The sequence below is a fragment of the Cyprinus carpio genome, unplaced genomic scaffold (assembly GCF_018340385.1).
Source record: "Cyprinus carpio isolate SPL01 unplaced genomic scaffold, ASM1834038v1 S000006739, whole genome shotgun sequence".
NCBI lineage: Eukaryota > Metazoa > Chordata > Actinopteri > Cypriniformes > Cyprinidae > Cyprinus > Cyprinus carpio.
The window spans coordinates 253,033-265,391 of record NW_024879338.1 but is presented as its reverse complement, the minus strand read 5'-3'; the positions used below and the strand labels follow the sequence as shown (position 1 = coordinate 265,391).

At 39.3% G+C, this 12,359-nt stretch overlaps 1 protein-coding gene across 1 annotated transcript in view; it reads left to right on the top strand.

The window, feature by feature from the left end:
- Positions 1-3,879, top strand: part of LOC122144623 (extracellular calcium-sensing receptor-like) — a 14,423-nt gene extending 10,544 nt beyond the window's left edge. Inside the window, 1 exon segment of the mRNA XM_042755674.1 lies at positions 3,310-3,879. Coding sequence (XP_042611608.1) covers positions 3,310-3,632 — 323 coding nt within the window. The 3' untranslated portion in view covers positions 3,633-3,879.
- The last annotated feature ends 8,480 nt before the right edge of the window (positions 3,880-12,359 follow it).

The window sequence follows — 12,359 nt, the reverse complement described above, 5'->3', positions numbered from 1 at the left end:
TCCTCAGCAATTGATGAGAAGGAAGAGAATGAAAGGTTCAGACTCAGGTCCTGGTGGCTCGCCATCTTTCAATCTTTCAACTCAACGTGGCTTGATGCATCCACACAGGCAGGAATGCAAAAAAAACTCAGCAAAAAATCCAAAATTTCAAATGCATACAACAAACTGGCCTGTACACACAGGATAACATTCTTAGAAACCTCATATAAACTCTGTGTCACCAGTATGCAACTTTTTTAAACCAAGATTAATTTCATTATTTACAGCATAGGCCTAATAACTCACATACACGTTACACATACAGTAATTACTTAAAACGAATAGTTTCACCCCAAATAGGAAAATTCTCTTATTTATACACACCCTCATGTTGTTCCAAACCAGTATGAGTTTCTTTCTTCAGCTGAACACAGAAGATATTTTAAAGAATGTCAGTAACCAAACAGTTGACGGTACCCATTGACTTCTATAGTATTTTATTTTCCTACTAAGTAAATGGATTACTACCATCAACTGTTTGGTTACCAACATTCGGTAACGCTTTACAATAAGGTTGTATTAGTTAACGTTAGTTAATGCATTAGTTAACATAAACTAACAATGAACAACACATCTGTTCAGCATTAATTAATCTATTTCATGTTAACCTCATTCCATATAATAATGTATTAGTTAATGCATTCGTAGTTAACTTATGACAACTAACAAATAACAACTCCACTGTTCAGGATTACAATGTTTTGTTAATGTTAACTTCCACATTTCTAATGCATCTCTTCACATTAACAGATTAACCAGTTAATGATGTGGTTAATGCATTAGTTAAAATAAACTAAAAATTAATAACGCATCTGTTCAGCATTACTTAATCTTTGCTCATGTTAACTTATTCGTATACTAATGTATTAGTTAATGCACTAGTTAACATGAACTAACAATGAACAACTCCACTGTTCAGGATTACTTAATGTTTTGTTAATGTTAACTTACACATTTACTAATGCATCTCTTCACATTAACAGATTAACTAGTTAATGATGTGTGGTTAAAGCATTAGTTAAGAAATGAACCAAAAATTAACAACACATCTGTTCAGCATTACTTAATCTTTGCTCATGTTAACTTATTCATATACTAATGCTTCTCTTCACATTAACAACATAATTAGTTAACGTTGGTTAATGCATTAGTAACCATGAACTAACAATGAACTATGCCTGTAGATAGCTTTATTTAATAAGCTTTATTATAATTATACTACATACATATATACAACGTTTATTTTAGCAGCTAACACACAATGGATAAACAATACTACCTCATTTGGGGAATTGATTTGGGCTATTGGTAAACTTGGAAAACTATCTAAACATCAACTGATAATGCTTCTCATGTTTCTCTTTGTTTTTTTCTTTTTTATTGAAATTACTTTTAAATTAGCTTTTAATTTGGTTATTTGTTTTGTTTATTTTATTGTGTAGTTTTATTTTAATTTAACTTATGATTTATGTTTAATTTGTATTTGTGTTTATTAACATAACTTACAATTAACAAAGCATTTACTAAGGAGAGCTTTGTGAACCCTTATTGTAAAGTGTGCACTAGTTCAACATTAACTAATGTTTAACTAACATTTGTAGACTGTTTTTTAACTTGACTTACCACTAACTAAGCATTTTTTGAGGGAATTTGTTAACCTTATTGTAAAGTATGCACTAGTTCAACATTAACTAACTATTAACTAACAAAGCAGTCATTATTGATTTTACTGGACCTTAAATGATTGAAAGCCATTCATGCATCTTTTACATTTTCAAAAACTTTATTATATATTATATTATTACATAACAGTGGTATACATTATATACATTTATATTACATAATCAATACATTAAATAAACAAACAAACTCAGAGAAGGAGGTGTTTTTCCTAACGTTAACTGGAAGTGAGCAACCACGGTCAGGATGGACAAACAGCTGGTAATCACCTTTGCGTTTTAAAGCTGATGAATGTCATTGAAAAGTCTTCCAAGAGGACCATTTCTATCCCGCTTTACAAGTCAGTTAATCCACTCCATCAGACAATGTTTTTGTAGGTCCAGTCCGTCCTGTTCCTGCGGGCGATTTAACCGCCGAACCCCGAGAAGAGAACAAATGTGCGCACGCTCAGTAGATGGTCACTTGGGATCCGCCGTTAAAAAGCAAGAAGAAGAAGAAGATAGTCACGTGGAACAAAGCGATTTCCAACGGAAAACGGAAGCATTACTCTCCTCCAGCTCGCGCTGTAATATATAAAGTGTATGTTCACACCGTCTCCACGACTTCAGACCCTTTTCTTTTTCCCCGCGAACTTTCGGTAAAAAGATATCCAAATATTATAATCGCCATTTCCTCTTGTAAGTCCGCCATTTGTTTACTCTAAAGTCACGTTTGTCCGCGCGAGATTTCCCGCATTTACAGTCGTGATTTGTGATTTTGATGTGCTGTCACCATAGACTGTAAAAAAAAAAACTGAACTTTTTTTTTTTTTATTAGTGGTATACCTAAATCGTGTATGCCTAAATAAACAGTCTACAAATATTAGTGACACATCAGTAAATGTTGGACTAGTGTAAACATTACAATAATGTTCACAAATTAAATCCCTTAAATATTTTTTTAGTAGTAAGTCATGTTAATAAACAAATGTCTAAAAACATGAGAAACATTTATCAGTTGATGTTTAGATGGTTTCCAAGTTTACCAATAGCCCAAATCAGTGCCCAAATGGGGAGTTAGTATTGTATATCCATTGTGTGTGTTAGCTGCTAAATAAACGTATGTGTAGGCCTACATAGCTACTGTATTATAATCAAATAAAGCTTATTAAATAAAGCTATCGACATTGTTCATTGTTAGTTCATGGTTACTAATGCATGAACTAACGCATTAGTATACGAATAAGTTAACGAACAAAGATTAAGTAATGCTGAACAGATGCGTTATTAATTTTTAGTTCATTTTAACTAATGCTTTAACCACATCATTAACTAGTTATCTGTCAGTGTAAAGAGATGCATTGGTAAATGTGTAAATTAACGTAACAAAACATTAAGTAATCCTGAACAGTGGAGTTGTTTATTGTTAGTTCATTGTTAGTTCATGTTAACTAATGCATTAACTAATACATTAGTATATGAATGAGTTAGCATGAACAAAGATTAATTCATGCTGAACAGATGCGTTGTTCATTGTTAGTTCATGTTAACTAATGCATTAACTAACGTTAACTAATACAACCTTATTGTAAAGTGTTACCATGCAATTTAGGATCAGCAATAGGTTTCTGGGCTGTACTGGGTTATATTGGCTTGCTAGCTTTCCTTTATTTTGTTTTAGCTTTTCTTGCCCGAAAGCTGCCTGATAACTTCAGTGAGGCTAAATTCATCACATTCAGTATGCTCATATTCTGTGCTGTATGGATCACCTTTATTCCAGCATATTTCATCTCTCCAGGAAAATGTACTGTAGCTGTGGAGATTTTTGCTATTTTAGCATGAAGCTTTGGTCTAATTCTCTGTATTTTTGCTCCAAAGTGTTTCATTATTGTATTTAGGCCAGAGCAGAATACCAAAAAAACACCTAATGGGTAAAGTACCATCAAAAGCCCTCTGAGTCACAACAAAAGCACTGCAAAAGCATTACAAACATGTCGTGTTGCATTCCAAGTCTTCTGAAGCCATACGATATTTTTATGCGAAGAGGAGAGTAAAACATAAGGTTTAATTGCTTAAAATAATCTTGCTCCGTTAACGCGCTCACATCACATCTCATTCAAAAAGATACTCCCATAGCATGACACAGTCGGTCACGTGACACACAAGAGCCTTTAAAATTTTACTACAGTATGATGAAATAATTGGTGAGGAAAAACAAGAGAGAATGTGGTATGTTAGGCTTCTTCTGGCTGCATTTTTTAAATTTGGAGGCAGAGGCAGAACACAGGAAGAGCTTTAAGGTGGACAGAGACTGCGATCGTGTCGATTCCTCTCACAAGTCAACCATTTTACCTCAAAAGATTTGGAATATTAATTTTTTTTTTTTGAATAAATTATGACGGTAGGTGTATCTGCCTGTTATATCTTGTGTTTTATTGACAAATGGTAGGTTTGGGGGCAGGGGTTAGGTTACCTGCTCATAAATGTGTAAATAGTGTAATATAAATAAAACTGTTGTTACTGTTTACATTGAAAAATCACACCCCAACATATATGCAATAATGGCAATATTATTGCCCAATATATAATTTAATCATGACGATAAGCCTTTTGCATTGGGATATTGACACCAAGGGTTTCTAAGGGCTGAGGGCAAAATCTCTTCACAACATATTTGTAACTTCAGTGCTGTATCAGAGCACTGTCTTTGTACTTTTGACTAAACTGCCTAGAAACTTTTATGATGGCTGTTGTTGTTGTTTATTAAATATTATTGTTTAATAAATAATATTTTTTATAAATAATAGTACTTGTATGTAGTAAGTTCGTGTGGGGAAAGGAAGAGGACAAAGGGGTCGGCTGGACTGCTGACATATTTTTATTCAACTAACACAAATAAACTTTACACCAACGATGACTTTTACTCTGAAATCAACACAGACACGATCGCATAACACTTCCGGGTGACTTCTTCCGGTTCTGGGGTACGTCAGCAGTCCGTCTCTCTCTCCACTGCTTCTGTCTCTCCTGGCATTTTATACTCTCTCCACGCCAATTACTGAAACAAGAGACAGGTGTTGCTCGTCTCTGCCCAAAACCACTCACTTACCGTTCGTCTCCTGATTCTCTCTCCCGCTGCAGACTTCGCTAAACCACGCCCCCCCGCCACATACCCCCACTGTCCGACTCAGGCCGGGGAGTAATACGGCCTGCACTGCCCTACAAAGCAAAAAGGCAGTAACTACGCAGAGTGCAGAACTGAGAAAAATTACTTAAAAGTTATCCTGTCATCCAGCCTAAGTAGTTGTAGGTAGATTATTGGACATGTTGCTGTTATGTTACTTTATATTAGCTTATTCTTATAAGAAGAATTGATATGACATATCAATTGTCATATTTAATTTGATATTTTACCCCTATTTTGCAGTTACTGTATTATTGCTTTGTATTACTTACCAAAAACGTGACACCATACCAAGAAAAAAGGCAGTAACTACAGATTCTCCAAAAACTATTTTTGCCACAACTTGGGCTATGGGTGTCTTAGATACACTGTATTTGAAATAATTGAAACCATTTGTTTTCCTGAACATGGATATACCAAACCCAAACTAATTTGACCATTTTAGGTCAATATTTTCCACCCGGAAGCTGTTCTGGTGCTGAAAAGGCTGCTTAAAGTCTCACATTGCTAAGCTGTATCAAGGTCCAAATGGATATTTTCCACCCGGAAGCTGTTCTGGTGCTGAAACGGCTGCTTAAAGTCTCACATTGCTGGGGTTGTTTCTGTATCTGTAATGTAGTATCTGCTATACCTACAAATCACATTAATGTTAAAGCACTCCAAAACAACTTTTCTTTGGAGCAATATAGGCAAGTTAAACTCCAATTCAACAGAGCAAAACAAAATAATTGTGTCTAAGTGTTTCTAAGGCTTTTTAAACTCTTAGGATGATAAATAAGATAAACAAGTTGATCTTATATGGTGCAGTATCTGTTTCAGTAGGTTTATAAACACAACGTACTGAATGAAATGAATACATGGGAAAGATTTTTCAAATTAGAAAACATACATTTAATAATAGATTGTATATAGATTATTAGATATATATATATATATATATATATATATATATATATATATATATATATATATATATATATATATATATATATAAAATAATGGTATATATATATATATATATATATATATATATATATATAAAATAATGGTAACACTTTAGTTTATGCTCATCCTCCACAACATTGCTCACAGGCAGGGAATACTAGAACACCCTCCTGTTTGGTGGCATGAGAGGACAAAGATTACAGATTATGTCTCTCTTCTTGACCTCCTCAACCCCTCTATTCTGTGGTCGCAAAAGAGTGGGCACCTTCAGCGAGAATTTTTTCATTAGGAAGTCCAATTCCATAAATTCATTCTCCGTATGGGATAGTTTGTAAAAGAGGCCTGCATCTGCCTGGTAGCTTTGGCGGCTCTCTAGGGCAGACTGCTTATGTTTGTTCCTTAGGCACTCTGGGCAATCTGAGCTTTCAGTCTCCCCTGTGTGGCAGTTTGCATGTTCAGCATGTTCCAAACAGTCCTCACATTGCTCCTCCCCAAGTTTGGCAAAGCTGATTTTTTTGTCTTTTACAATCTTCCTGTATGCTTCATAGGAGCATGTGTTTCCTTTATCCAGGTAGTCTGAATGCATCATCTTTATAGTGATGTCACTTGGCAGGTACCGTTGATTTGGGGCATGCTCCCGTCTGTAATGGCTCACACAAGGATGGAAGAACTCAATGTGGTCATCAAGGGTCTTCACGTCCATCTTGTTGACTGCAGCCTGTCTTCCTCTCTGGTCCTTGGGTGGAACCAGTGGCCTGGTGTTTGACTTCCCCATCATGGAAATGACCAGACTGTAATTTTTAGGGTGATAGCCTAATGATGACAGGAAAAACATTTTGCAGACCTGTCTTGGCTCTCCTTTCTGGTTTTGCAGCCGGTAAATGAATAAGCAGCCAGGGCGACTTTCTGGGCCGGTTGTTTGTTCTTTTGGTTGGCACTGAGGTAATTGAGTAAAACATCCATGATCGTCTTTCTGTGTAGGTCATCTCCCAGTATTGACTCCATATCTCCCTCCGTCTTTCCTCTGAAATATGGTCTGTACACCTTCTTCGACATTTGGCACCACATGGCTCTCTCATTGGTGGTCGACGTGATTCCACTTCAGGCTGTGGCCCTGGCTGTGGTTCTGGCTGTGGCTCTGACTCTTGAACTTGTTCCTCTGGGTCTCCAAGTTCCACTTCAGTCTGTGTCATCGTATGGGTTGGGACATAATCTGGGTCAGTAATGTCATTGTATAAGCTGTCAAGCTGGTGGTATCCAGAAAAGTGTCCAGGATGGTCCACTCCATTTATTCAGTGGGGGGCAGGACTTGCTGCCTCTTTGATGGAATACCTACATGTGTATCTTAAATGCAAAAGAGAGAAAATTAGTGGCATGAATGTAAATCCCCTATTATATGGACATACATATATATATATATATATATATATATATATATATATATATATATATATATATATATATATATATATATATATATATATACACCACACATATACATACTAGGGCTGTCAAATGATTAATCACGATTAATCACATCCAAAATAAAAGTTTTGTTTACATAATATATGTATGTGTACAGGGTATATTTATTATGTATATATAAATACACACACATAAATTATATATTTAGAAAATATTTACGTGTATATACATTTATATATTTATATTCTTATATTTTATATTATATATAAATATATTTAATATATAAACATAACATATTCTTCTTAAATATATACATGCATGTGTGTGTATTTATATATACATAATAAATATACACAGTATACACACATATATTATGTAAACAAAACTTTTATTTTGGATGTGATTAATCGTGATTAATCATTTGACAGCCCTAATACATACATATGTATACATACATACATATATATATATATATATATATATATATATATATATATATATATATATGCATATATATATGCATATATAATGCATGAATTAGGCTAACACAATAATAAATTAATAATTTTGCACCCTCAATGAAAATGAAGAACGAAATAAAGCCAACACACAAAAACGCAACCTGGCTTCATATTTACATTAGGCCTACAATAATAGGATAAAACATAGAAGCTTGCAGTCATGCAGAGGGACAACATTTTAATATAATTTAGGGGAATCCAAATTAAACATATAATTTTATATTCAGAAGTTGAAGCCGTGCAATAAATAAATGCTTAGGAACAGGAACCAATGTGTTTGAGTCTAGGGGGAAGAGGGAGGGGGCGTAAATACCTGCGGAAGTTTGTTTTTTGTTGAAAGCATGGATGCTTACTAAAGAGAAAGATGTCAGTTTTGCTCACAACTCGCTAACTGCTCTAAACAGTGGACATAGTCTTCAAACATCGGCTGTGAAGAGAGTGTGTTTTAAGTTGAACACCTGTCACGTTACACTGATAGCTGTGTTTATGGACAGTTATATTCTTCTGCTGGACAACAACGCCGTGAATGATTAACTTAACCTATGAAAAAAGAAGACGCCGTTCATGTAAGTTAGCCTAATAAGAGCGAAGAAGATCACGGTGGCTGCTTGGATGTTATGGGATAGCCTGATGCCTTTAGAAGTTTTACCTCCGGCCAAAGGTTATCTTTTGGTGCTGTTTCTGTCTGTCTGTTCGTTAGTAAAATAATTCGAAAAGTACTGTATGGATTTGGATGACATTTTCGGACAACATGGGTATAAGGACCAGATGACTACATTTTGGTGGTGATCCGGAACACGGGACATTTGGAATTAGTATTGCCTCAGTGACCTACAGGCTACCTTGACAGAGGTTAGTGCTCACCGAGTGCTTTTCTAGTTATTGAATATTTTTTCACCGCTGGTTGGATTATAACTTTGTGAGATGATCAACAAAATGATGACATGGCACCGGCGATGATGTGAAGTTACAGAGGATAAAGTTACAGCTAGGAGCAGGGAGGATCAGGGGCAGGTAAGCAAAGCTATTTAAAACATCGCCTGTTAATCACCTCTCAGAGGTCCATCTGAATGGACCTCTGAGAGGAAGTCCCGGCCTGGCAGCTGACAAGTGCTTATATTGTGATAGCCTAGCCTCTTAATGTTTAATCTGTCACTGTAACTTACCATTCTCCGGGTATTTTCTTTTCAACGCCAGTTCGACCATCTTCTTTCCTCGGCTTTGTGCCATCTCAAACAAAATTTGTGTGAAGTTAGAAGGGTGAAATCGCAAATGTAAAAACCGTCCCGTGACTCGCGAGGATGCCGCGAAATCAGCTGTGTGTGTTCACCATGGAAACAGTAACTTCACTGTGCAGCAACACGGTTATTTTTGTTAGGTAAAACATAAGAATACAGTAATGGATGTTACTGTACTCATCCTTTGTTTCACTAGGGCTTTTTGCAGTTACTGTACAAAGAACTACCATTTTTCTCCAAAACGACACACATTTCAGATAAGATGTTTTGTCACATAACAAAGAATGCCTTGAATGTCATAAAAATGACATTAACAAATTTTGGACCAAAAATGCAGTTACTGCCTTTTTGCTTTGTAGGGCAGTGCAGCCCCCTCCCCCCCATTTCTGGAGAGGAAGTCGGCCACCGCCATCTGAACACCCGGCCTGTGGATCACCTTGAACTTAAAAGGCTGTAGAGCCAGATACCAACGAGTGATCCGCGCATTGGTATCCTTCATGCGGTGGAGCCACTGCAGAGGAGCGTGGTCCGAACAGAGGGTGAACTCCCGTCCCAGGAGATAGTAGCGGAGGGTGAGGACGGCCCATCTGATGGCAAGGCACTCTTTCTCTATGGTCCTCTACTTAGCCTCTCTCTTTGAGAGCTTCCGGCTAATGTACAGCACCGGCCGTTCCTCCCCTCCATCTCCTGGGACAGGACTGCACCCAGCCCTCTGTCCGACGCGTCCGTCTGCAACAGAAAAGGGAGAGAAAAATCAGGAGAGTGTAACAACGGGCCGCCACACAGGGCAGCCTTTACCTGGGTAAAGGCCTGCTGACACGGCTCCGTCCACTGGACCGTATCTGGCACCTCCTTTTTAGTAAGGTCAGTCAAAGGACTGGTGAGGTCCGAATAATTAGGAATAAACCGTCTATAATATCCCGCCAGCCCCAAGAACTGCCTTACCTCCTTTTTGGTCTTGGGACGTTGGCAGGTCGCAATAGCAGCTGTCTTGTCAATTTGGGGACGCACCTGTCCGTACCCCAAGTGGAAGCCCAGATACCTTACTTCCACCTGCCCAATCTTCTTTGGGTTGGCCGTGAGTCCCGCTCCCCTCAGCGATCTCAGGACAGCCCTCAAATGCTGCATATGCTGCTGCCAATCATTACTAAATATAATGATATCATCCAGGTAGGCAACTGCATATGCAGCATGGGGCCGCAGAATCTTATCCATGAGGCGCTGAAAGGTAGCCGGCGCCCCGAACAACCCAAACGGAAGGGTAACAAACTGGTGTAATCCAAACGGCATTGTGAAAGCTGTCTTTTCTTTGGATAATGGAGACAAGGGGATCTGCCAATAACCCTTTGTTAAGTCCAATGTCAAATAAAAACGAGCCGTGCCTAGCCGATCAAGCAACTCGTCAACCCGCGGCATTGGATACGCGTCGAACTTCGGCATTACTATTGGATTCTTCTATTACTTCCATGTCCAGCATTGCATCTAATTCAGCCTGAACTACCTTTTTCTTGTGCTCAGGTAAGCGATACGGCCAGCTGCGAACTACCATGCCCGGCTCAGTCTCGATATGGTGCTGAATCAGGTTAGTACGGCCCGGCAGGGGCGAGAAGACGTTGGCAAACTCGGCCTGTAATTTCGTTAGATCAGTGAGTTGGATTTAGTTTGACATTCGCCTCTGGTCTGAGATCCTCCTCCCCGCCAATCACCGTTGCCAACATCACTGATTCCGCCTCATTCCATTTTTTTAGGAGGTTGAGGTGATAGATCTGACGTGCTCTGTTCCTATCGGACCGTATTACTTCATAATCAAGATCTCCGACTTGTCGTGCGACCTCAAACGGTCCCTGCCACTTAGCCATTAACTTAGAGCTCGACGTTGGGAGTAATACAAGTACTTTCTCTCCCGGTGCAAATTTGCGTAATCTAGTTCCCCTGTTATATAGCTGGCTTTTGGCGGTCCTGGGCTTGTAACAAATTCTCCATTGATAGCCGCACCAAAGTGTGGAGTTTTGTTCTCAAGTCCAGCACATACTGAATTTCATTTTTGCCCTGAGATGGCCCCTCCTCCCAAGTTTCTCTCAGTACATCCAGCACCCCTCGGGGCTGGCGTCCATAGAGAAGCTCAAAGGGGGAAAACCCTGTGGAGGCTTGTGGGACCTCTCGCACAGCGAATAACAAGGGCTCTAACCACATATCCCAATTCTTGGCGTCTTCTTGAACGAATTTACGGATCGTGGATTTAATCCGTACAGTTCGCGTAACGTACGTGACATAAACGCTGTGCCCTGATCGGTGAGGATCTCTTTCGGGATCCCCACCCGGGAGATAAGACGAAACAGAGCGTCCGCAACACTCTTAGCGGAAATGTTGCGGAGGGCCACTGCTTCAGGATATCGTGTTGCATAGTCAACTATGACTAATGCAAAGCGATGTCCCCGTGCAGATCGCTCTAATGGCCCGATGAGGTCCATACCAATTCTCTCGAAGGGGACCTGCATTAAGGGAAGGGGGCGCAAAGGTGCTTTTGGGGCAGCCGGTGGATTCACCAACTGACATTCAGGACAAGACGTGCACCACCTGCGCACGTTGTTGTGAATGCCCGGTCAAAAGAAACGGGTCATGAGGCGATTCAGTGTTGCTGCCTGTCCCAAATGGCCCGCCATAGGATTAGAATGAGCCGCATGGAAAAGCATTTCCCTGCGGCTCTTCGGAATCAACAACTGGGTTGTATTCACTTTTGTCCGAGCGTCTTGGGTCACTCGATACAACCGATCTCTTATAATGGCAAAATACGGATAGGTGAGCGGGTGGGCAGGTTGGAGAGGCTGGCCATCGATGGAGCGGACCTGTTGGAAAGCGTGTTTTAATGTCTCATCCTGAGACTGCTCCAGAGGAAAGTCATCACGCTCCTAGAGAATAAGTCTCCCGATTTCGCTCGGTTCCCCTGAAGCAGAACCCCGCAGTCCTGGCTCAGTTTCTCCCACCTGCACGTGCGCGGCCTCCTTCCGTGCCTTCTTTTCCCAAGAGGCATCCGCACATAACGACCCCAGTAAAACAGTAAACTCGGGCCAATTCGTTTCCAAAATTATCGGATGCCGGAGGTGGGGACTAACCGCCACCTCCACACTATGCTTTTGTCCCCGGAATTGAATAATAATCGGGACCTCCGGGTACTCCACCACATCCCCGTGTACGCACCGCACCTTAACCACGCGGCTTGTATCCAATGCCCCCGGTTGAATCAGAATCAGAATCCACGCATACAAGGAATTTGTTTTAGTGACATAAGCTTCCAGTACACAGAGACAACAACAACAACAAAAAACTAAAAAACAAATTGCAAATAAAT